Genomic DNA, 26,953 nt, shown 5'->3' on the forward strand with positions numbered 1-26,953 from the left:
CCAGCAAAAACAGAAGTAGGATATAGCACAATTAAAATACATTGCATTTCAATGATTAAAGTTATTATTGAACCTATCTTGTTTGTAACTTGGGGACTGTATGTATTTTATAAGAAGTCAGAAACCATTTTACTGAGCAGGATATGTGTTATCCAGCTTTATTGGATCATCACCACTTCAGTAGAGCAAATGACACATGGTCAGTGGCATTAAATAGTCGAGATCACATGGTAAAAGTAATTACCAATAGTTGCAGTTCCAAGCCCCCAAATAGTTATTATTGTAGTTGTAATTTTTAAAAGTAATACTGTCATATCCAATTTCTAAAAAATCAATTAAGTAGGTACTTCATTTTAAAAAATGTAAGTGCTTCAATAGGATAAGACATAGAATAAGCCAGTGATATTCTTCTTATTAGTGAAGCCACAATTACGACTATAAAGGTAACTGGAAAAGGAATAAACTTATTCCTCATCATGTTACAATTATAATGTAACAAATGCCTTCACTGTGAGGAAAAAAGAATTAAATATAAATAACTTATTGTAAGCATTTAAATTCAGATTATATTCTATACTTGTAACAATGTTTCTTTGTGTCTAGGTACAATTTGCTTTCTGTCTAAAAGTACAAGAGAAGAACTAATAAACTTCTAAAAGTTTATCTTTGCATGTAAAATTTTTTTATTCATACTTCCCATAGAACAATTTTGTTGGTTTTCAAAGCCTCCTTAGTTACGCTTGGTGCCCTTCCACACAGCCCTGTATCCCAGAATATCAGGGCAGGAAAATCCCACATTATCTGAATGTGGATTCAGATAACCCAGTTCAAAGCAGATATTGTGGGATTTCCTGCCTTCATATTCTGGGATATAGGGCTGTGCGGAAGGGCCCTTGATCTCAGAAAAAGCCTTCTGGCTGTGAGTTCCACAAGATCATGCAAAGAGAAAATATTCTGCAATAACAGTGCTCCAGAGATTGCTTTCTCTGACATTGACTTGATGTTGCAATATGAGAACTGAGGAAAGGATGTTTGTCAAAGCCTTCTTGTCACTGCAACCCATTATCTCTGAGTAATGCCTTTGTGGATTGCAGCCCATGGTGTTTGTAGTGTCCATGTTCAATTTCCTAGAAATGTTGCTCAGATTATATGAGCTAGTCTTCTCAGTTCTTTGCAGGCTAGGATGTGGAGTGCACTAAGGACCCACAGTTCTGCTCTTGCATGGGAGAAAGAGGGAAGCAGGGAGAGGGATGCTGTCGCCTGGTCTGACTTATGATCAGCTGTTATTTCCTTTTTATATGTGTCAGAGTGGAACATATTAAAATTTCTCAGTGACGGTATGCATGGAATCCTTCTGATGCCCCACCTCTAACTTAGCAGAACAATAAAAGCAAGGTTGGAGTAAGCCTTGGAGCAGCTGGTTGTCTATATATTCTCTCTCTGTTTTCCCCCCTTCACATAATCTAATTCAGAATAGAATTCGGGTAGCATTGGCAATACCACCTCCAAGCTTCACCGGCTCTCGTTCTGTGTGCTGGAATTTCACTGAGCAGCTACTTTATAAATGGCAGACAGTGTATTCTTTCCCCTGAATGTTCTCACCATTTGTCCATCAAACACTCTGGCCAGCTGATATCAAGAGGGTGTCTGAGCCACCAGGAATTCAGCTACATCAATATTATTTTAGTGACCACCAAAAAAACCATCGCCAGCACCACCCCATCCTTAACAACAACAATCATTGTCAGGGAGTCTGCTGCTGATAAAGTTTTCATGTTATTGCTTATTATAACCAGGCTTTAATCCACTTTGGCCTGGCATTGTTGAAGGTGGAAAGGGTTATGTTGCCCTTTAGGACCTGCAAGTTTAGGATTGGAGTTAATACTCAGAGTCTGATTTGGCAAAGGTTAAACATACCATGGCAGTGACATGCACATCTTTGCCATAGCATTGAGACTCAGACTGAATGGAAACTGAGAAAGGATACAGTTTCCCTTGGTAAAATAAATACATTCATATTTGTATGTCTTTGATCTCTGCTTTCCTAGGACCAGTCTCCAAGGAAATGTCATCAAACAATTTTACCATTAGTGTGTAAAAGGCTTAACTTCAAGCAGCGTACACAATACAATGCAATGGAGTTTTAAAACTTTTTTTGAGTTATTTGTGTCATTTCATGAAATTTCCGAGGGCCTTTCCACACATCCCTATATCTCAGAATATCAAGGCAGAAAATCCCACAATATCTGCTTTGAACTGGGTTATCTGAGTCCACACTCAAATAATGTGGGATTTTTGCCTTGATATTCTGGGATATAGGCAAACACTATATCTGTATGCATCCCGTTGTTTATAAGGGCTGGATGCATACTCTATACACATGGGATGGGTACAAATCATACCTGATTTTTACATTTTGAAAATAGTGTGCCTTGACTCATTGCACCACAGATGGGTTGCTCCTCCCAATCCATTTGACATTTCCTGATGACACCCTTTGTTCTTTAAAAAAAGGTTATTTTGGGGTAAATATTATACATTTATGTAGCCCGGAAGTCTTAAAAGTAGCATTACCATGAAATTTTGAAAGATCTTGCATCTGTGCAGCACTAGAAATTCCAAAAATCACGCAGATCCAGCATTTAAAAACTTAAAAGAAATCAAAGAAAGTTATTAATTACTAAACAAACTTTTTGAAGGTCTTTCCCTGGAAACTATTGAAAGAGAATTGATGGCTGCTTCTGTCATAAACAATCCCCAGTCAGCAGAATCACCCCCAAATCCACCCTCAAGTGGATCTCATTACAAGCTAGACATTTGAAGTGCTTTGAGGTAAAAAAAAAAAAAACACAATTTCAATTCCATGCTCAATTACCTTGTTTTGCAGATGGTTTCCAATGGGTTGCTGATGAAAGGGAACAAACGACATGTGATCAGAACCATTGGCAATTGCATGCACACCTCAGAAACAGAGTATAAGGCAATGTGATGAGGTCCTAGGTGCTTTTTTAATTTTCTCCGCCCCCATCATAATTCTATGGAATTCCTGGGCTGGAGGTCTTTCACTTCAATAGGATTTGTTATTTTGTATGGATTTGTGTATCCACATGAAATATGAGAACATATTCCCCTGCGGATATGAGAGTCCTAATGTATTATTGCCTAAAATGATTTTCATACTACCACTTCACATTCTATTAATGAAAATTGTGTTCTTGATGAGACAGATAGACAAACCAAAAGAGAAGGAAATACAACCTTTGTAGTTAAATTAACTGAATAGATTTTAGATCATTCACTAGGGAAAGACTCCATGAAAGTACAGGCAGGGTATGAGCAGGGCATTTGATTCCCTACACCCCCCCCCCTCGGCCCCCTCCTTGTTAGCATTTTGGAGGGAAGTGAAGACCTGGTTGTTCGAGCAGGCATTTGAATAGGCAGTGTAATGAATATAGGAATATGGAACAATTGCATGATGAGACTGGATCCTGATTCTAATTATGAGACGCTAACAATGTGTTTATTGATGTATAATTGATTGTTTAATATGCTACTGTTTTAATTGTTTTTAACTGTTTTATGTTGATCTGAGCATTGAATTTTGCTATTGTTACCTGCTTTGAGTTGCCCGGGGGCTAAGAAAAGCGGTATACAAATATAGTAAATAAATAAATAAATAAATAAAATACACCAAAACTATATCCCATCTTTAGAGAATAGAAGTTCATCTTCATCTTGTTTTCAGATTCCTTCCCTTAATGGTTAAATTTTATATTTATCAAATCTCATCAAAATTGATTTATTCACCTTGGTCTGTTAAAAATACTTATCACACAGATATATTCATATATTCATTAGCATTCAAATGTTAGAATGTAGGAAGTAGAAACGGAATATGGTCGCCTAGCTTTTTTTAAACCTTAGTTGGTCCTCAAAGCATCTTACCTTACCGTCAGTTTCCCATCTACCCACATGGATCAATATAACTACCTGTGATTGTTCTATATTTGCCCTCTAGACATGCAAAGCAATTATACCTACACACGCCACTATTTTTAGACTGCATTCCTAAAGCATTGTTGCCAGCTCAACACTCAGATTCTGAAGGGAGGGTTAGACTTCATGGGAGGTAACCGAAGCGTCAAATGAATGTGCTTCTTAGCTATGGGGATAGGGTAGTCTGCAGAGTGAGTTGGAATGAGAAAACCCCTTCCATTTTTGCAAACTTGAACTCAACTATTGCTCTTTAAAAAATCTTCCCATTTAGTCTGGTGTTCTGCATCTCCTCTCATAGATGATTCTATGATTAGAGTGCTTGGGAATACCTATCCTGATTACAACTCTAACCATAGCAAAACTCCTATCCTTCAATGGGGGTTATGTCATATAGATGATGGCACTTCCGCTGGTGGACCAAAAACATTTGGCTTGAAAATGTTTATTTTTTAAAAAAAATAGTGCCTACAAGACTTCAAAAAATTGTATGCCTCCACCTTAATAAAAGTTGGGTGCAATCCCAGTATACTTTGAACCATAACTAAGCCATAACTAACTTGATTAAAATGATCACGGTTCTGGAGAACAAGCCCTATGAGGAGTGGCTTAAAGAGCTGGGCATGTTCAGCCTGCAGAAGAGAAGGCTAAGAGGAGACATGATGGCCATGTATAAATATGTGAGGGGAAGTCATTGAGAGGAGGGAGCAGATTTGTTTTCTGCTGGAGACTAGGATGAGGAACAATGGCTTCAAACTACAAGAAAGGAGATTCCACATGAACATGAGGAAGAACTTCTTAACTGTGAGGGCTGTTCAGCAGTGTTACTCTTTGCCCAGGAGTGTGGTAGAGGCTCCTTCTTTGGAGGCTTTTAAACAGAGGCTGGATGGCCATCTATGGAGGTGTTTTGAATGCGATTTTCCTGCTTCTTGGCAGGGGGCTGGACTGGATGGCCAATGAGGTCCCTTCCAACTCAAGGATTCTATGATTCTATAAGATACTGAGGACATATCTGCAAGAAACCAGAGAAGTCTACCTGTAAAGAAGGAAATTTCCTCCTTCACCAGGGACAAAGAGCTTGCTTATCAATATTTCAATTTTCAACATGTTCTGTATGCAGTTAAGGCAAGATAATATTTAGGCTCTTTCCTGGCTTAATAAAGCTTAGGGGGAAAATCATTTTTTTCAACCAGAATTCCCAAAGCATATTAGGTAGCAAATCAGTTGCCAGAATCCCTAGTCAGCATGGGCTGAGAAATTCTTGGATGTGTACTTCAGAAAAATAACTTTTTAAAGCTTTTCGAGGGGCATGTCAGGGCAGGATTTTAATCCCAAAGTTTCTTATTTTGCAAACATCCCTTATGAATATGGATTTTTAGGGATAGTGTGCCTTTGGTGTAATGATGCTGGGGGGGGGGGGGTGTCTTCATTTTCCAAGGCCTTTGCAGTGTCCAAGTGGCAGTACAGACAGGACTCACATACATGTGTTCCACGGATACAATAGGAACTCTTAGGCCCAATCCCATTGATCCTGTGGGAAGTCTGTCCCCTTTCCTGTTCTTTTCTCAGCCAATGTAAATGGTTATTCTTTACTTCCTTGTAGTCCCTTTACACATCACCACTTTTCTCATGGAGGGTGTTTATCTTGCAGATATGGATATGCAACACAAATCCAGAGTATTTTTCACTAAACTTACAGTTGCTGTACATACAATGGGATCAAGGTTCATTCCAGATGACACATAGCTATCTTGCAAATTATGACAGGAGAATACTTAATGCCAAAAGACACTTAACCAAGCCTTCAAGATGTTTGTTATATAGTACAGGCGGAAATGACAGCTAGTTAAGATCTTTCTGTGGCATGTACTCATATAATGCATGTTTGAAAGTATGTGTGGTTGTTAATGCAGTAGAAGAATTAAAATTTTGGTATAACACATGGAAGGGCTATAGCTCATTGCAAAAAGACCTTGGCATCTCCAGCTAAGGCTGAGATAGGATATTGCCTAAAATCCCAAACCGATGCATCCAGGCTGCCAATCAATATTCATGGTTTGATTGTTGACAGTATAAAACCACATCAAGACCATGATATATAGTAGAAATCCTTAGTGAAGACATTTGAGGATGTTCTAAAACCATTGTAATGCTCTTACCTAGTACCACAAAGGTGGGTCCTACAATATGGGGCTCTGTTCTCCACAAAGTCCAAGCATGTTCACTTGCATGTTCCTACTAGAAACATACATTTACACATTTTCCCCCGTTCCTCCATTTTGTACTTTGTCTTTATATTGGTATTGGTTTTAGCATTTTTACTCAATTTAAAACTGTCTATACATTAAGACCCCTGCAACTACAAAAAACATGCCTGCAGTTTTACATACCTGCATCCAGGGAAAATGGTCTCCCTATGATTTAGCTAGGTCCACTAGGTGATTTCATGGTATACTTTCCCCAAAAGTTAGTTACTATAGAATTGGATTTGAGGACTCAATGAATTCTTTGAGAAGATATCTCCATAGTAATCTGCTAAACCCTCCAGCAAAACACTATGGTATGCTAGGGCCAGAAGTAAGCTTTGGTCATATCCACAGTTTCAGGAAACTGTTGTCCAGGTGGGAACATATTCCAATTTTCTATTAGATATGAATTTCCATTGTAAAAAGTATCAACCAGATCCTTCATGTTTGGATGCAAAGATGAAGCTTTGTGGTTATAGTCAGGTCTGATACCACTCCCTGAAAGCCTGCTGCTTTAGCTTGGCAGCACCCTAGCTGAAAGGTTTCTGACCTGCTGCAGACCTGGGCATTGTGGAATGACATCTGCACTGCTCTCCCAGTAAATGGAGCATCTTAAGAACAGCCAGCTGGAGCTGCAATGTCTCTGGAAGAGTGAGAATCCAAGAAGTCACAAATAACCCTTCAACAGAATGCAGCCATTGCAGACGAAGGCAGAAACAAACAACAGAACCTGAAAAAAACAACTGAGCTGCATCATGAGAATTCATGCTTTTTAAAGATCTGTCTGGAAGAGAAGAAGAATGCTGTTCCTCTAACAAATCTTGTGAACCCTCACATAACCTTAAGCAGAAAGATACCAAAACACTCACAGCTCTGTGCCCACTCCTCCTGTGTTGGCCATTAAAAATATATTCAGATTTCTGGTTCTTCAGAAATATTGTCTCTTTTTGACTACAGTGAAATTAAAAAACAAAATTGCAGAGTTATAATGCTTTTTTAAAAAGGCCATGACAATGTCTACCTAGTTTTTATTTTTTAGGTTAAGTCTATTTTAAGCTATTCACCTTACTGAGGAAAAAACCTAAAGTGATAGTAAATTGTACACCCAGTCCAAGTAAAGTGACTCTCAAGGAAATGACAGTGTCCTCAGCTTTTCCTCCAAATTACAGGGTCATGTTGAAGAATATAACAGGTGGAGTCTGTCTTTGTAGAGCTGCTCATCGGTCAGGATGGGGCCGGCACAGAAAACAGAGAAGCCAAAAGTGAGCGGGCCCATCCTTAACATTTGAAAAGCTTGTTTAAGCCCATACTTGCTCTTGTGCCAAATGTTGTTTATATAATATTGGATTAACGTGTGAATTGTGGGCCAGAACTGCAACAGATGTAAATGTATTCCATTGACTTCAGTGCTAATTTGCATGGAGCCGTCTCTTATCCATACATGTTGAATTTGGTCTTCATACATGTGGTTGGTTGTGGGGTGTGATCCCTCTGAATTGCTTAGAAATATTTTCTAAGCTGCTTCATTTCTCTATTTTCACCACTTTCCCTCTGAGTGGGAAAGCACTCACAGCTGCTTTATGACTTCACCAGGCATTTTAAAGTTGGATGACAATGTCGAGCAAGAGTTTCAAATGCAGTCACATCATTGTCTGCCCAGTCATCAGTAAGGCAGAAATACTTAAATAAGGAAACATGAAGGAAGCGGGTAGGCAGACAAACCCATAGCTGTAATGTTTATTTACAGCAGACAAAGGGCAAAAGTGACCAAGTTCTTTTTTTTCTCTGTACTCAACAATGAAAAGGAGTGCGTAATGCACACCAGACCTTTTCCAAGGCCAGCCCAAAGCATTTGTTGTCTGAGGCAGATAAACTAGTGTCTTCCCTGTCCAAAATGCCAACACAGAGTCAGGCTATTTGGCAGTTGAGGCAGGGAAGTGTCATAAACCTCCACTTTCTTGGCCCTAAAACAATAAACATCAGTAATCATAATAGATATTATTTTAATATAGTTATACATTCACTCTAATTATATTCCTTCATTCTTCCAAAGAGGAATCCAAATGGTATCCAGATTTGTTGTTAACTTCTGTCAAGTCAGCTTCAACTTATAGTGACCCTATGAATGAGAGGACTCTAACATGATGACAATGTTGGTGTTGATGATGATGATGATGATATTGATAATAATAATAATAATAATAATAGTAATTTTATTTCTTACTTGCCTCTCCTTGTGGCTCGAGGCAGATTATAGAATGATTAAAACACATAAGCACAGCTAAATCACCACAAATGCACATATTATAACACACCTCTATAAAAGATGTCCTGTCATCAACTGCCCTGCTCCAGTTCTGTAAATGCAGGCCACCTGGTCTTACTATTTTCTAACCATATCTTTCACTTTACCAAATATTATCATTTTTTCCCTAATAAGCCATTTCATCTCATAATTTGTCCAAGGTATGATAGCTTCAGTTCAGTCACTTTGGCTACAATCTAAAATACAAAAAAATACGGAGGAAAATGAGACATAATTTCCAATTATCTCATTGATGGCACTAAGTAAACCCATATGCTACTTCCTCAATTTTTCTACTTAGCATAATTATTATTTTACTTATGTGTGACTACTATTCTTCAAATTCAAATAGTGATAATTTCTCCCAGTAGTTTCTTACAGTAGTTTGCCAGGCTTGCTTGCAGTTAATGATTTAGTTTTGATTAGTGTCACTAATTGTTCCATTTCTGCCATTTTCAGCATCAAACTTCTTGAGATAAAAGGTAAAGGTTTCCCTTGACATCTAGTCGTGACTCACTCTGGGGGGTGGTGTTCATCTCCATTTCTAAGCTGAAGAGCCAGTGTTGTCCGTAGACACCTCCAAGGTCATGTGGCTGCAGTGACTGCATGGAGTACCATTACCTTCCCATAGGAGCGGTTCCTATTGATCTACTCACATTTGCATATTTTCAAACTGCTAGGTTGGTAGAAGCTGAGGCTAGCAGTGGGAGCTCACCTCAAAATTTGAACTGCCAACCTTTCAGTCAGCAAATTAATCAGCGCAGCGATTTAACCCACGGTGTCACCCGGGGCTCTTGAGATAGAATACCTGTATCTTTCCACTTTGTGTACAAAGTAGTCTGGTAGCGGTAATCATGTACTCCAACATTTTTCCATACTTTTTGTTGTACTAATAATCTATTAGTTTGGATTTAAAATTTCAAACTATCTTCCATTAAACCATGTATCTACATCCAACATTTTATTTTTGCTTTATCACATACCCTCCACATGTGAAACTGACCTTTTTATATATTGACATCAGATCTTTAAATGTAGGATGGGATAAAAAATGTTTTCATAAAAAAAGAAACTTCTTTCCATGGTTGTGTGTTGTACATACACACAGCACATCTAGTCACTATGTATATTTAGTTGAAGTGCTTTGTTTAGGAATATTTGGGAATGTGTGGGAATTTTGCCTGGAGGGATGATATAAATGTGATGACTGCGCACAAAAGCCACAGGAGCTGGCATGTGGAACAGAGGGAATGCTTTCTGAGAAACCTTATTTATCAGAAACATTGCTGGACTTTGCCCTTAGTTAAACGTACTTTGTATTTTAGAAGTCTTTGAGAAGTTATGCATATGCTTTGAGTTTCCTTTGGGAGAGATAAAGCGGGATATTATTGTTAATAAATAATAATAATAATAATAATAATAATAATAATAATAATAATAATAATAATGTATTTGGGAAAGGTGCTCCTTCAAGTAGTGAAAGATGTCTGTTCACTATGGTATGTTTTTCCCCCCTCTCAATTATTTTGCATTCACTCTGTTCTGTGATTGCTAATTAGTTGATAAACACTAGTTTAATTGACAAGTCTTGGTGTATTTCTGAGGAAATCCCATTATTAGGGGAGAGTAACATGTTAATAATAGTAAATGAAACATTCCTTTTAATGTCTCTTTGACGCCAGAGTTCCTTCTGTTCACATCTGCACTGATCATGCAATATGGAAGGGCTGCAGATCAGCTCCATGGAGGCCAAATGCTACACAGATCTGATCCAGAGTAATGTTAGGCAAGGCCACCTTGCCCCAGGTTAACCAAAGGCAGGGGGGAGTCCATATTCTGTCCCTGAATTCAGAGTATCCCCTGCCTTTGGGCCCATGTAAACAGTTGGGCTGATTTTGAGATGGAATCAGTCACAAATGTTTTTAGTGTTGTCCTATGTTTCCAGGGTTCATATGCCTTGATGACAAGGATTGATACTTAGCATTCCCTCCTGTTCACAGAATTGTGGACGTCTCCAAGCATGACATGAGTCTTACCAGTTGGCCATTTCCTGCTGTAATGTCAGCTGGAGTGACAGGGCAATCAGGGTAGGGGGTGGGGGTGGGGTGAGAAGATGGCAATTTCTCCTCTCCCCCACTGTCATGACCCCATTGCCCTGGCCAATGTTACTGCAGGCGATGACCAACTGGTAGGGCTTATAACACAATTAGAGACCATTGAAACACAGAGCATGAGGGGAGACAGTAAGAGTGGCAGTCTGGTAGTGGACAACTAGGTTAAGTACCACTGGGCAGTGCGGACTCTCTTCCACCTCTGCAGGAGCTGATGGGAGGGGGCACTATGGGACAATCTGCCATATGCCACACCAAATCAGGTCTGGGATAATGAGTTAGTATAGATCTGCCCTAGGAAAACTTGCTGCAATTTAATCTTCAGATTGATTCATTTATAGATGCTGGAAGGGACTTTATTCAGCAAGAGTGGGAAAGACCTCTGCCTGGAACCTACTTGAGTTGTGTTCAAAATTCCCTGCAATTCTGGTTTGGCTGTTCTAACTGTTGTTGGGGAACAGTTCCAAACAAATAAGCAGAAAAGAAGAGAGCACTGTAGGCTCAGTACTAGTCATTATATTAGAAGCCAAATGCATGTCACTATGATTTCTCCCTCACACTCCAAAGATAACCGAGAAAGCTTGTTGTGCAGTGCGTGGAGATAAATACATGTGGAACCCAGTCTCCAGTCATAGACAAAGCAGTCTTGGTACACAGACTGCTCTGAATATATACTTTTTCTTTATCTCTGCTTTCTGCTCATATCCTGTTTGTTTCATTTCTGAAAGGGGAGCAGCCGTTACTACTTTTTCCCACAATAATCTTGGAAGTACTTACCTGTGATTGATTAATCCAGTCCATATCCTACACCTTGAGTATGAATAACAACATCTGGCTTCTACCATTTGCAACCCCCCCCCCCACTTATTCTGCAAAACAATTGGGGAGGAAATAAAAAAGCATTGATCTTAAGAAAGACACCATAGTTGCCAACTGTTGATTTTAGATTCCCTTCCACATCCCTCATGTTTCTAACATCAGCTTACTTCACATTTAGGTATTTTACTTGCCTGCCATTTATCAGCAAGGTGTAAAAATGTCATTTCAGAAGAACAAGAAGAAGGCATTACAAAAAGAAGTAGATGCTTTGCTGAGGTGGCATGATGTCAAAGTCCTTCTTGTATGAGTTGTAAAGTAATAAGAGCCCATGTAGTCCTCATTGTCCAAAGGAGATGTGTCAGGAAAAGGTACCCGGTGTTTCAAGATGAATTTTTTCAGTGTTGGAGTTTAATCCTAGAATCCTAGAATCATAGAATCAAAGAGTTGGAAGAGACCTCGTGGGCCATCCAGTCCAACCCCCTGCCAAGAAGCAGGAATATTGCATTCAAATCACCCCTGACAGATGGCCATCCAGCCTCTGCTTAAAAGCTTCCAAAGAACGAGCCTCCACCACACTCCGGGGCAGAGAGTTCCACTGCTGAATGGCTCTCACAGTCAGGAAGTTCTTCCTAATGTTCAGATGGAATCTCCTCTCTTGTAGTTTGAAGCCATTGTTCCGCGTCCTAGTCTCCAAGGAAGCAGAAAACAAGCTTGCTCCCTCCTCCCTGTGGCTTCCTCTCACATATTTATACATGGCTATCATATCTCCTCTCAGCCTTCTCTTCTTCAGGCTAAACATGCCCAGTTCCCTAAGCCGCTCCTCATAGGGCTTGTTCTCCAGACCCTTGATCATTTTAGTCGCCCTCCTCTGGACACATTCCAGCTTGTCAATATCTCTCTTGAATTGTGGTGCCCAGAATTGGACACAATATTCCAGATGTGGTCTAACCAAAGCAGAATAGAGGGGTAGCATTACTTCCTTAGATCTAGACACTATGCTCCTATTGATGCAGGCCAAAATCCCATTGGCTTTTTTTGCCGCCACATCACATTGTTGGCTCATGTTTAACTTGTTGTCCACGAGGACTCCAAGATCTTTTTCACACGTACTGCTCTCGAGCCAGGCGTCCCCCATTCTGTATCTTTGCATTTCATTTTTTCTGCCAAAGTGGAGTATCATGCATTTGTCACTGTTGAACTTCATTTTGTTAGTTTTGGCCCATCTCTCTAATCTGTCAAGATCGTTTTGAATTCTGCTCCTGTCCTCTGGTCTATTGGCTATCCCTCCCAATTTGGTGTCGTCTGCAAACTTGATGATCATGCCTTCTAGCCCTTCATCTAAGTCATTAATAAAGATGTTGAACAGGACCGGGCCCAGGACGGAACCCTGCGGCACTCCACTTGTCACTTCTTTCCAAGATGAAGAGGAAGCATTAGTGAGCACTCTCTGTGTTCGTCCACTTAACCAATTACAGATCCACCTCACTGTAGTTTTGCCTAGCCCACATTGGACTAGTTTCCTTGCCAGAAGGTCATGGGGGACCTTGTCGAAGGCCTTACTGAAATCCAGGTACGCTACATCCACGGCATTCCCCGCATCTACCCAGCTTGTAGCTCTATCGAAGAAAGAGATCAGATTAGTCTGGCATGACTTGTTTTTGATAAATCCATGTTGACTATTAGCGATGACTGCATTTGTTTCTAAGTGTTTGCAGACCGCTTCCTTAACAATCTTTTCCAGAATCTTGCCCGGTATCGACGTGAGGCTGACCGGACGGTAAAAATTATTTTAGACTTTGAAGGAGCTCTGCAGCCCATAATTTCCCCACAGCTGATGGAGTTTGAACTCAGCTGTTCTCCTGTGACAGCTCTCCTTGTAGAAGGTGAGGAATTTTTCTGATATTCTGAATATACAGTACGACTCCGATTTTCTTGAGAGCTGTACTTACTGTTTCACTTATTCAAATCTGAAAAATATGTTCTCTTTAGGTATTTTCTAAGTCTTCTAGTGCAATTCTATGATATGCTTCTGTCAAAAGTTGACCACAGAGAAGTGGTTCTCAACCTGTGGGTCCTCGGGTGTTTTGCCCACAACTCCCAGAAATCCCAACCAGTTTACCATTTATTAGGATTTATGGGAGTTGAAGGCCAAAATATCTGGGGTCCCACAGTTTGAGAGCCATAGCCATAGAGTCATGCTGAGGGAAGGGGGCTATATTGCTAGAGAGGTATTCTTCCTAGGAATTTTGTATGTCCTCCATCACGATTCTATGGTATGCTTCTGGCAAAAGCAATTCATTTCAATAGGATTCACTATTATGTGCATATTCATGTTTTCGTAGTAAGTCAAGAAACTCCCATGGATTTGGGGGCCATACTGTATAATACACATCCTTTCTTTGCTGCCTCAGGTCATTTCAAATGACTAGAAACTTCTACTACATGTGAGAGTGGATCATTACTCCTTGTTTGATGTTTTATAACCCAATATATATGAGTATGAGTATGGGAGGGAAAAGGCAACACAATGTTTGTTGGCAATACAACTGAGCATGATGCATTTTCTGATAATCCTCAAATCTCAGCTTTATACATTTTCTTGTTCAGGAATGTAGGGGACAGTAGTGTCTCTCACAAGCAGAATAATTAGTATTGTCGAAGGCTTTCATGGCTGGAATCACTAGGTTCTTGTGGGTTTTTTCGGGCTATAGAGCCATGTTCTAGAGGCATTTCTCCTGACGTTTCGCCTGCATCTATGGCAAGCATCCTCAGAGATTGTGAGGTCCTCACAACCTCTGAGGATGCTTGCCATAGATGCAGGCAAAACGTCAGGAGAAATGCCTCTAGAACATGGCTCTATAGCCCGAAAAAACCCACAAGAACCTAGAATAATTAGTGCCTGCAAACAGAAGGAGAGCAACAACCATTCCCACATCACCACCACTGACAGAAAAGTCTAAAAGATAAATTGTCAGGTATCATGTTCTGCAGTTGGTGATGGTTGGTGGTGGTAGGCCGAGCAGTTGGTGATGGAAGGCTTAATGTAAATCTTAGTTCTAAAGGGTTGAGTAATCTGTAAGTAAGAGTTTATGGGTGAAAGCAGTTAAGGGTGGAGGTATGCAAGAGATAGGTTGCAGCTGGGTGTTTCTGGAGATAATAGCTGGCCTTGGGACTGATCTTTGGGAGAAAAGTATTTGTCTTATTTTGGTGGTAGATGCTGCTGGATTCCCCCCAGATTTGTGGATTTTTGGTATCATGACCTGTCTCTTGAACCCTTGGAACCTTGAATCTTTGGACTGGCTTTTGACTACGGTATAGACTCTTGATCCCTGGATTTCGCTCAGTGAACTCTCAGCATTTGACCACTGGACAGGACCTTCTGACTATGGTGTTATCTTGAACCTGCAACAGCGTTTGCTGTCAGTTTTGTTTTATATTCTTTGGCTGAGTGCTATCTTTATGTTTTATGTTTTGGACTACTAAAACAGCCAGAAAGTAAGTGTTGTTTTAATTAAATTGTTTAACACAAACTGGGAGTTTGGTTCATCTCTACCTGAATAAGGCAGAGCCCTGGCAACGTGACAGAAATAAAGAAAGTTAGTCTTCTTTGGGAAAATCTTACTAAGCAGGTTTATTTAAAAACATTGAATTTTTTCTAAAATCTCATGATGAGAAGCTCTGTAATATGAACTCTTCAAATGTGGAGGAAACAGAAAGAACTACAAGTTACTGAATATTGGACTCTTACTGCAGGTTAACTTGAGGCAGGAAAAAAGAAATTGTGGTTAGGAGTAACAATCAGGAAATGGTGAAATGTGCTTAAACTCTTAAATACACATACAAACTAGCTATTACTAGTTATCTGAGGTTGCTACCTTTAACAATTCTGCTCCATGTGACCAGGAATCACATGTTCCTTGTGACATGCAGCAACATATAAATATGTACAAGAGATGAAAAAGGGTTACCTTTTAAGCCAGCTCCCAGAATTCTCAGACTGGGGTATGTAATCTGAAAGGACAGTAGCTTTCCAAGTTCAGGTGTGTATAGATAAAGACACTTACACAGAAACACATAGGGCAGCTTCAATTATCTCCAACAGGCACATTTTCACTCACCAAAATGAAGAGACTATTATTTCCCCAAGCCAAGCTATCACTATAACAGACCGCTGCTGTTATATATCTAGTTTTATTGTGGAATTTATATTTTATATTTGAGTTGAAAAATAAGATGCAAATACTTAAGTAAAATTTATTTACTGCTTTAGCATGTTCAGAATGCTTCACATACACTGAGCTGGACCTGGGGATGGAAGTCTGCAGATCTGATTTTGGGATCACTTTCCCTTGAATACTTGTTCACCAGCATTGCCCCTCAACTCTTCCTATAGTAAGTAGTCTCAGGGGCTGGAAGAAAGTCTGAAGTGGGGAGAGAGGCAAGAGACATATACCTCCACCAGCCCACATTTGACTTTAACCTGTTATTCTGCTATGATTTTTCAGTAGCTGTGTTTGCCCTACAGCTCTATTGATAGGATGAAAAAGAAGGTATTTCCCTCCAGGGCCATCTAGTATTTCATGGCAAAGGCAGGTAAAATGGTAATAGAGAAGGTCGGGAGCCAAACACACAAATTGATAGGCATCTTGTCCAATAGCATATATTTGTATGTACAGAGTGAACATATGTGAAGGTCACACAGTATTACAGGGAACCAATCTGCAGAGATCAGAAAATCTAAGATATGGCTATCATTTGTTTACACAGCAATCCATTTCTTGAACAATATTCTTATAATTACTAGATTGATAGACTACAGGGTTAGAACCTCAGAAATCTATCATCCCAAAAGAAACTCTTCCAAATCAGATAAGTGTTCAAAGAACATACATTATTTTTTATGCTGCATAAAATTTCCATGTGTTTGGGTACAAATGTTACTATTTAAATGTTAAGTCCTGCCATGGAATGAAATGAACTGTATGCCTGTTTTGCCTCCTGTCCAGGGGTCTGTATGGTTAAGCAAATTACAAGCCCTTGTTCCTCAGTCTCATTATTTTGCATTAAAACAGATTTGGGCTGGATGGCATTTGAGACAGATGACAGCTTCAACAACAGGATTGTCCTGCGACAACTCTTCAAGTACAAAACTGCTCTCAACAAGTAGAACACAGCAGGCTAAAGTGTTAGCAAATTGGTCTAGAAGAGGAGTGGTTATTGTGTAATCAGTGATCCATAAAGTAACTGGACCTCTGAGTTCTCCATTGCCAGGAAAGAGATATATATTGATGATAGATTGAGTGATGCACTGGAATCGTATGCTATATAACTTTATGTATACCTAGATATATATATAAAGATACAGCTAAATATAGCTAGGGGCCACGGGAGCACAGTGGGTTAAACCACTGAGCTGCAGAACTTGCTGACCAAAAGGTCTGTGGTTCGAATCTGCAGACGGGTGAGCTCCTGTCATTAGCCCCAGCTTCTGCCAACCTAGCAGTTTAAAAACCATGGAAGTGTGAGTAAATCAATAGGTACCACTTTGGTGGGAAGGAAATGGTGCTCCATGCAGTCATGCTGGTCACATGACCTAGGTGATGTCTACGAACAATGCTGGCTCTCCGTCTTAGAAATGGAGATGAGCGCCACCCCCCAGAGTTGGACTCAATTAGACATAATGTCAAGGGGAAACCTTTACCTTTTTAAATATAACTATAGTAACTCCTTTTGCTAAATTGCTTAATAGGATACCAGCAAGAGTGCCCAATTACATTGGTACCCAGTGTGCAGCAATACCAATCTAACGTATAGCAAGACAAAAGCATTGGTGTCATAGTGCTTTGGTCCCATTGTACATTAAGCATCAATGCTCATCTGGTATTTTGAAGGCTCTACTAAAATGCAGCATAACATCAGCCCTCTGTTGGATATGGATGTTATGTATACAGGAGTATGATCCTCCATTTTAAGGCTATTGCTCCCAGTCTCCAAGCTTTTCGGTCTAGTCTAAAAGCATGGCTTTTTAGACAGGTCTTTGACCATGAGTAGATTTTAATGCTATTTATTTATTTATCATGTCATCTGCAACCAGAACATTGTATTACATTTCTAACAGAACAAAACAAACAAACAGATTAAAAAAACACAAATTTTGCAAACTTGGTAGCTGATTAGATGTCCTTTGACCAGTATCTGGCCACTTGGAGTGCCTCTGGTGTTGCCGCAAGAAGGTCCTCCATCGTGCAGGGCTCAGGTTGCATTGCAGCAGGTGGTCAGTGGTTTGCTCTTCTCCATACTCGCATGTCGTGGATTCAACTTTGTAATGCTTAGATTTGAGGACTTAAATATTGCTTCACTCTGGAACATTGGGTTGTTAATTGAAGACCGCCAATTTTATCCACAGGCACTGCTGCATTTTATGCATTTTAAATTTTTTATTATGTGATGTTTTGTGTGTGTAAATTTGTGTTGTCATTGTTTACATGCTTAAGTATTGTTTATTTTATGTACAGCACTTTGTGCCCACCCTGAGTCCCTTTGGGGAAATGGTGGCGGGAAATAAATAAATAAATAAATAATTGGTTGAAAAACCAGCAGGAATTCATGCACAGCAGTGTGGTCTGACCTAGAGAGTGACCAGTCTGTTGTGTATTTGTGTTTTCTGGTTACTGGAATTATTTTTTTTAAGCCAGATTGTCCTTTGCTGTGATCCAATAAGATTTGCCTTTCACTATTAAGGAAGTTAAAGCAAAGCAGCAGACCACACACATTCTTATGGAAAGATAGATTGTAGATAGATAGATTGATAGATAGAGCATCTTATTCTGAAGTCAATTCACTTCTATTTTAGTCCAAAGCTGTTCTTTTAACAAAAAAAATCCTATTACTCATTTTGATATTCAAAAATTGTTTGCAAAATGTTATTTGCTTGCACCAAGACTAGCACACTATCCCCTCCCTCCACAACACTTCAAAGACCTTCTGCAAGGGGAAGTCTGTTCTTCTACATGGGTTTTCCAGACATATAGTGGAAGCAATGCTAACCAACATTTGTGAGTCATACCCCATACCTATAGAAAACTTAAGCTACACCACAAGAGTAGTAGATTTAACCTTCATTACATTAATAATGAAATGTATTTTAGATGTTTGAGAATGGATCAACACACTGGGAGAACCATTGTTGGACTAGATCTCTGGGAGACCAGGGTCTGGATCCCTGCTCAGCCATGAAAACCCATTGGGTAATTTTGGGCTACTCATACTCTTAGTCTCAGAAGATGGCAATGGCAAATCTGCTCTGAACAGTCTTGTTAAGAAAACCCTCTTGATATGGTCACCGTAAGTCAGCAATGACTTGAAAGTATAACAACAATAACAACAACAAAGAAGTATTAATTATCTAATTAAATACTTTCAAGCTCTGGATTAAGTAGGGAAATTACTGATCCATAATGTCTGCAGTTTACAGAAGCCCATGTCACGTAGTGATTGGACTATGACCCTGGAGACTAGGTTTTAAACCCACCTTTGGCCATGGAAACCCACTGGGAAACTAAGGGCAAATAACATTTTCTCAGCCTCAGAGAAAAGCAAAGGCAAATTCTCACAATGGGGTTATCTTATGGCCATCCTAAGTCAGAAATAACTTTGAAGGCAACAACATGACAGTGCACAAGGGAATGGGATGAACTTGTGAATTCCTCTTCTCTTCCTGAGAGAAACATTCCATCTTTATGGTAACAATAATTCTATTTAATTGTTTTTTTGGTATTTCATGTGAATATGCACTCCTTTTAATGTTCAGAAATCCTCAGGTACTCTTGCTAAATAATTCATACTGAAATGAATCTCACCGGGGTCTTTCATCTCATGGATACTTTTCTCCTGATATTAAAAACGAATGTCTTCATTATTAAAGTGTTGATAGAAAAGATGAGAAACATGGCAAGGCTTTGAACTCTTCTTTCATTACACCTACTGGAGGACTATATTTGCTCAGTGAGTTATTTCTTGGATAACATCACCCTTTCCAACCTTGTTCTTATTTATGCCAATTGTCTAGAGACAATTTTGTTGTCCTAGTTCAGGATCATAATTTATTTTTATTTTTACTTACTCTATTATTCCAGCTATACCCGAGATGTTTTGATGGATTATAACTTCAACAACGGTGGGACCCAAAACCGGCAATGACAACCCAAAGACTTACAACAGACCCTTCACTTCCCTCAAAAGGGACTGGATCTCAGCCTTTAGAGTTCTTTTGATACTCTACCGCCCTCTACTGTTACTCCTGAGAAGTTCTTCAATGATGGGAAATCATGTACTAGCCGCTTCGATTTCTGTGCTGTCCCTTTTGGCAATAATGGGAGACACGGACAGTAAAACTGACGGCACTTTCATGATGGATTCAGATCCAGGACGCTGTATGAGGCATCACTATGTTGATTCCATCAGTCACCCTTTGTACAAGTGCAGTTCAAAGGTACGTGCACTGGAGGATCCAGAGATGCCTACAAACATTTCCAGGGCACAGTGGGGGGAATATTTTTTGGAGTTTGGTTAAGTGAAATAATGGGTTTCAAATCTGTGAACAAAGTACATCATGCTGCACATCAGGATGGGGCTTAGTGCCATTTTGGAAGTTTCATAGATGGTTTCCAACATCCAACTCATCCCAGAAATTTTGTCAAATGTGGTTATTCTTCATTACCATATATACTTGTGAATGAGTCAACTTCAGGTATTAGTTGAGGGTAGGTTTTGGGGACAAAATTATGGATTTTGATGTGACTCATGAATAAGTCAAGAGTCATTCCACTGAAAGGAGAAAAGGTCAGAGCCATCTCAATAGGCCAGTTGGCCCTGGCTGCTACCACCTTTTTCCTACTCGGTCATTCAAAAAGGTAAGAAGCAGCATTACGTTGAATGGAAAACAGGACATAAGTGGTTCTTAAGGCCTCTCTTGCCTTTAGTCACTGTTCTCAAAAGAGGGGTTAGAAATAATAATAATAATAATAATAATAATAATAATAATAATAATTTTAAATATCCTGCCATCATCTCCCCGAAGGGACTCAGGCTGGCTTACAAGGTACTCCAGGGTGCACATATAACATACAACAGGTAAAAACGGGACAAAAGTATAAAGCAAGTCACATAAAATTATAACCTCTGCCCTTTTAAAATAAGAGTTAATGCACAGTACTTATATTGACCCATGGAAAAGTCAAACTACGGGTTTAGGGTCAATTTTTGACTTATGCATCTGAATGTATTCTTTTGTTATTGGGAGGAGGAGGGTATAAAAAGGGACCAACAAGACCCTTTTTTTGCATTCTGTGTTAACATTCAACCCACGTTGTAATCTTATTGAGATGGCTGACACTATAGTCAAAAACTTTTTATATTAATAAGAACATTATGTGTCTCATCCATTACCGGGAGGGAGAGAACTGCTTTGCCTAGATCAAAAAGAATTTGCACCAGAGCAAATCTACTCAGTAAGCCTATATCAACATCATTCCAATTTGTGTGAAAATGTTGGAACAATGTCTGTGAGAAATAGAAGACAGCTTGCTTGGTGACCGTGAGTGTACTTGTATCCAAAATCAAGCAAGCTTTTGAAAAAGTTCCTTTTTTACTACAATTTCCAGATGCTTGGTGGGGGATTCTACAAAAATATTACCAAGTTCTGAAATGAAGAAAAATCTTACATCCTAATCCTATGCAATAAATACCACAACATAATAAAACAGAGAGCTGTAATAACATGGATTCAAAAATGTGAGGTAGTCACATACAGAAAGATGTTAACTGTTGTTTGTATAGAAACAGGCAAAAAGTCCTCTGTGACAACTCTAAAAGTCCAGTCCAGTTTCCTTTAAAATAAACATAATATTTAAGGGGTAATTCCTGGTGAGAGACCAGATTTTTTAGCATTTGGAGTGAATGTTATAATGATGCCTTGCAAACATGATTAGCAATGCTCTTCCTCTATTAGGTCTACAAATAGCTTGTTGCAAAGTGTTTTGGTTCGTTATTTTGAAAAGGAATGTGTCATGACCATGCTTTTCAAGAAACACAAGGCCTAAAGCCCAGTTCAGTATGCAGGACTACGGTAGTTATATATTTCTTTCGATTCTGAACGTGGGGTTTTCAGAAACAGGAAGACTTTCTAGAATCTGATGCTGAAGGAATGCTCTCATAATAGTTTTACCAATTGCTGGTTAAGGCAATATAATTTTTGTTTCTCCAGGTATGTGTATGCATGAAGAAATATATAAACTGGCCCATTACTAATTTATTCAGCTGCACTTCCCTTGAGTGTGGTTAAAATTGTTTCCAACCATAACTGTGATAAAAATTTCTGCTGACATATATTTGGTCACACATTAGCTTTCTTGGATAAGGACTTAGACAACCTGTGTAGACACAAAGTAGAATGTGTGAACTGCCTTAATGTTTCAGGTTGCAATTGGTTTGAATGTTTATGAATCTGAAAATATGATATGACAGCAAAAATGCTTGAAGAAAATGTATACACTACTTCTGAGTATTCCTTGCCAAAGAAAACCCTATGAAATTCATGGGGCTGTCATAAGACAACTTGAAGGCACATACCTGACCAACTACAAGTAAGCAACTAATGAATATGTGCAAATAATATAGGGAAACATTTTTTAATTACTGTATTAAAAGTGTACATTCCTTTTCAGCCCACTTGGGGCCATGAAGTGACAAAAATAGTATAAAGTTGAATAGAATGAAACAAGTTTTAAGCAGTCTAAAAACAATTTTAAAATAAACACTTGAAGCAAAATACTAATGTTTCTACTGTATTGGTAAAGGCATAAGTAGCCTGAATTTTCTTGGGCTGAAGCTCTGTTAGGCATAGTGTCCCAAATTTTCCAATGTCCTCAAAATCCTATATAGAGGGGTCAGGGATCCTGCTGAATAAAGTACAATTTAGTTAGACAGGAGGGGTAGGTTGCCAAAAATGGCAACAAATCACATTTTATGGGTAGAATTTTACTCATAGAGGATGTGTTTGCCAAAATTCTTCGACTTCACATAGGATACAGATCTTGACAAGTTTGTCTTTGCATGTGAGAACAAATAATGATGGCTTTTTCCTTTTTGGTGCAGGAGAAAATGAATAGATCCAGCATTTTCTCAAGTGTTACCAAAGAGCTATTGTGCAGTGTTTCCCACACATGACACATTGTTTGTAAGACAGGAGAACTATTTTCTCTGCAGAGAACAATTTTGGTCACCAAAAAAGAAGGAAAAGAGCGGGAAAAAAGCCCCAAACAAAAAAGTGTTTTTCTTCACTTTGGAGCGTGATGGGAAGTTTGACTTGTTGGTTGCCTTCATGTCAGCTCCAACTTATGGCAACTCTATAAGAGTTGCCAAATAGGAGATCTCCAAGTCACTCACCATCCTGCTCAAATTTGGCAAACTTGAGTCCACAGCTTCATTGATTGTATCTATCAACCTGTAACCTGACTTCCTTTTTCCCTTACTACCTTTCCCTTTATCTAGTATTTGTGTCTTTTCACAATATGTCCAAAGTACAATCGTTTGGTCATTTTGGTTTCTGGAATGGTTTGCACTGACGCCCATTTATTGGGTATTTTGACCATAGAACCTTCCTCCAGCATCAGGTTTTCTTCTCTTTCTTTCAGCTTTATTTGCTGTCCAGCTTTTGCAACCGCATACAGAAATCAGAAATATTTAGGCAGATAATCAACTGCCAGGGTGATATTGCATAAATATCTTGGTGGTCATTTTGGGCCTTAGAATGTTTTGACCCGAAAAAGTATTGTTGACTCTTCATGTTTGTGAGTTTGACATTGGCAGATTATTTGCTTTGGATTTGATTAAGATGTTCTCTCTCAGAATCTCTTGGTCCTCCAGTGCAATTCTATAATCTACTTCTGGCAAAGATTGACCATACAGCCATTATGGAGAAGCTAGTGATTTCTCAAAGAGGTGTTCCCTTTGGTGAAAAAAGTAGGATTTTTTGTATTGTTTCCCCACGTTTGTAGGGGTCCTCCATCCCTAATGCCAATGAGTGTGGAGGGCTGGTTGTATTTCTCTTAGTTAAACATGTAATATGTATCCATTCTGAATATCATCACAAAGTCATGCAATCATAGCCACTCTGAGTCCCTCAATGAGAAAAAGAGGGTGGGAAATAAATAAACAAAATAAATAAATAAATACAAAAAGATCTGTATTGACCACCTTCGTATGAAATGGACATTCTACTGAAAAAATAATCACATAAAATTGAATATCTGGAAATGAAAGTTCCTTAAATTTGATAAAGGAACACTTTAGAGCAATGCATTGCATGAGGAAGGTCCAGGTCCTGTGCTTAGAATTTTCAAGATGGACTTTGGAAGCCAGTGTTGGAGACAATACTGTGCTAAATGGGTCAGTGTGATGAGATGACTTGATATATGGTCTCTTCCTATTTTCCTATTCCTGTTGGTAACAAAATCTAGGTAAAATTCCTGCAGTTATTGAGGGATAGGAGTTTTACTCACATCTATGAGGCTTATCCACATCCGTCATTCATGAATGCTTCAAACTTTATTTTCATTTGAGCCAAAAGCAGTAAATGTGGTTTACATATGGTTTCAAGTGATTTTTGGCCAACCTTTCGTTTTCATTTAGAAACATGAGAAAATGCCAAAAAAGTGTTTTTGTTTGAAATGTTGTGCTTGGAAATACTCAGTATGGCTTAATAGCAGCTGTTGGGTTTTCTGCTGTGTCCTGTTGGGTGGAAGGGGAGAAAGTGTGAGAGCAGCATCCATTGCAGCCCTGACACCTGCTGCCATTGCTGCTGACTATTTTGTCCTTGCCCTAGTTTTCTAGCTCAAAAAATCTCAAAATTTGCACAAGGACAAGACTGTTATACCTTGAAATATGAATTAGGTCCCTTCTGTTCTACTTGAAGAAAAAATGAAAACCACAAACAAGTGGTACCAGCATTGCACAAATGCTGGTGCAGCCAGGTTCTCATCTGTTGCAGCAAAAGATCCTAAAAGCTAACAAATGCATTATGACAAAGTATCTCACTAACTAGTGCATCTAATGAAATGTACATTTTGCCACAACATATCCATTAGGTTTTAAGCCATGGGTAAGTAATCAGCAGTGGATCTAATATCCTGGGGTCCTTGGCCAGATTTCTGAACTTCCTTGCTATCAACCTGTTCGATGTCTGACAAGAGCCATTTATCTTTTTCCTAGCAGTCTGCTGGGTAGTGAGAAAGACAATGATAATATTTATTTATTTACAGTATTTATACCCTGCCCTTCTCACCTCAAAGGGGACTCAGAACACACATATGGCAAACATTCAATGCCGATTATACAATTAACAAGGACAGACAACACAAATTGAGGTAAAGGAACTTTTCCCCATCTTATTTCTGGAATCTTGGAGGCTTTGCTGGACTCCAGCCATGGGAGGGGTGCTGTCACTCCATCTTCCATTCTGAGGAGTTTTCCTCCAATCGATGTCTTAAGGGCACCTTTATTATCTCCCTGCTAAAGGTGGTACCTATTGATCTACTCAAATTTCCGATTTCGACCTGCTAGGGCAGGTGCGCTGGGGCTAATGGTTTATGTTTGAACATAAAATGGACCGGGTTTATGAGGAATAGGGAAGAAACAGTTAATGTTACACATGTGTAGGTGGTTTACTTTAAATGAAAGTCTTCTGGAATGGCCAAGGATGCCAGATCATGGAGTTAGTATAATTTACCATCCCTCAGCCATAATTTATCCTTGTCATATGTAAATTAAACATTCTTCATTTTATAAAGGACATTTTCTTATTTAATATACTCAGAGCATAGCTCTCATGAGAAACATTCTGGGTTTCTTAGAAGTGCTGATTTGAGTCAGCCCTCCACATTCACTAGGATTAGGGTGCAGGATGCCTTCCAAAGTAAAAAAAAACACAAATAAAAATGTTTTTAACTTCAGAGAAACCTATTTTGGACTCCCCAGAAGTTGACAGTAGAGAGTCACACTGGAGATCTAAAGATTCCCCAAAGGAACATTTAAATCAAATCCATGAGTAACCAAATCTGCAACAGTGAAGCCCACTGTATCTTTCTTTATATGACAATTATAATAAAACAATTAGATACAATCTAGAAATGAGTCAGTTCTGGCATGGCACATTCTTCTTTTGTGGTCACATATTGCTCTTACTCCAGGGCTACCTTTCCTGATCTGTTTGCTGTCCTCCTTTTCAGATGGTGCTCCTGGCTCGTTGTGAGGGACGCTGCACTCAGACGTCACGCTCTGAGCCGATGGTGTCCTTCAGCACAGTCCTGAAACAGCCTTTCCGATCCACATGCCACTGCTGCCGGCCACAGACTTCTAAACTGAAGGCCATGAGGTTGCGCTGCTCAGGTGGCATGAGGCTCACCGCTACCTACCGTTACATCCTCTCGTGCCATTGTGAGGAGTGCAACTCTTAGGAGGAGGAAAAGTCTGCTGCAGCAGAATAAGTGAAAGGGACACAAGCTCAGCAGCAGTGCTCCCAGTGGCAACAATGGACACCAGGGTAGCCTTTCAACAGCATACTCGCACACAGGATCATTAATATGGATTTCATTTTCAAGCTACATAGTGTGTGTGAACATTGACAATGCTTGGGAAAGTGCCAAATCATGAAACAGACATCGGAATGTATATTTACGTTGAAGACAAAAACTCATGTTATGGGAACGGAAGGACCTGAATACTGGGAAATATATTTTTATTAGAAAGATAATAAGGGTATATTTTTTGTCTCAGCAGTTCTTTAATCCTAACTATGGGCCAATTAGGAATTATGGCTCACCATTTGAATGTCCTGCCAGTAATGTAACAAACACACAGAAAAAAGCCAAGACATATAGAATATGTACAATGAATGTCATTGTGTACAGAATATTTTGTTCTAGAAGAAGTGAAAGATGATGTCTCTGTATATAGAAGCCTATTGTATCTTTTAATGTTGTCCCTTAGTTTATATTGGCCTTGAAAATGGACTGTGTTGATGGTAAGAGTTATATTTTATCTGGTCTGGCAGCCAAATGCTGGACAACTTATTGTGATTTAGGTGCAGTTACTAAATAAATAACAGAAAATTTATTGACCTACTTGTGAGGCTCCTGCAATGTTTGGAAGACATATTTACAAGGAAGGGCTGAGAGCTTCCAAAGTAGCCATGTCTTTTCATTCATACAGTACAAGAGTATGAATCTTGTGGAATCACTTTGAACTTCAAGCCTAGGCAGTTTTACTCAACCATCAAAAGTAAAGAATATTGTAAACCGAAGTCAACAACATCTGGAAGACTATACAATTCATATGTCTGATATGGTATAACTTTTTTAAAAAAGACTTCTTTTTATCGTGTTAATCACATGGTAAGTGCAACCTTAATGGGTTTTCACCTG

The 26,953-nt window shown here is 39.2% G+C and overlaps 1 protein-coding gene across 2 annotated transcripts in view; it reads left to right on the top strand.

Annotated features, from left to right (window-relative positions):
* Positions 1–26,653, top strand: part of NDP (norrin cystine knot growth factor NDP) — a 78,145-nt gene extending 51,492 nt beyond the window's left edge. For both annotated transcript variants that reach the window (XM_060770229.2, XM_060770228.2), the window contains 2 exons: positions 19,610–19,965; positions 25,760–26,653. In XM_060770229.2, coding sequence (XP_060626212.2) covers positions 19,789–19,965; positions 25,760–25,987 — 405 coding nt within the window. In that variant the 5' untranslated portion in view covers positions 19,610–19,788 and the 3' untranslated portion in view covers positions 25,988–26,653. The remainder of the gene's footprint in view (positions 1–19,609; positions 19,966–25,759) is intronic.
* Positions 26,654–26,953: the final 300 nt, after the last annotated feature.

Source organism: Anolis sagrei, chromosome 3 (assembly GCF_037176765.1).
Source record: "Anolis sagrei isolate rAnoSag1 chromosome 3, rAnoSag1.mat, whole genome shotgun sequence".
Classification (NCBI taxonomy): Eukaryota; Metazoa; Chordata; class Lepidosauria; order Squamata; family Dactyloidae; genus Anolis; species Anolis sagrei.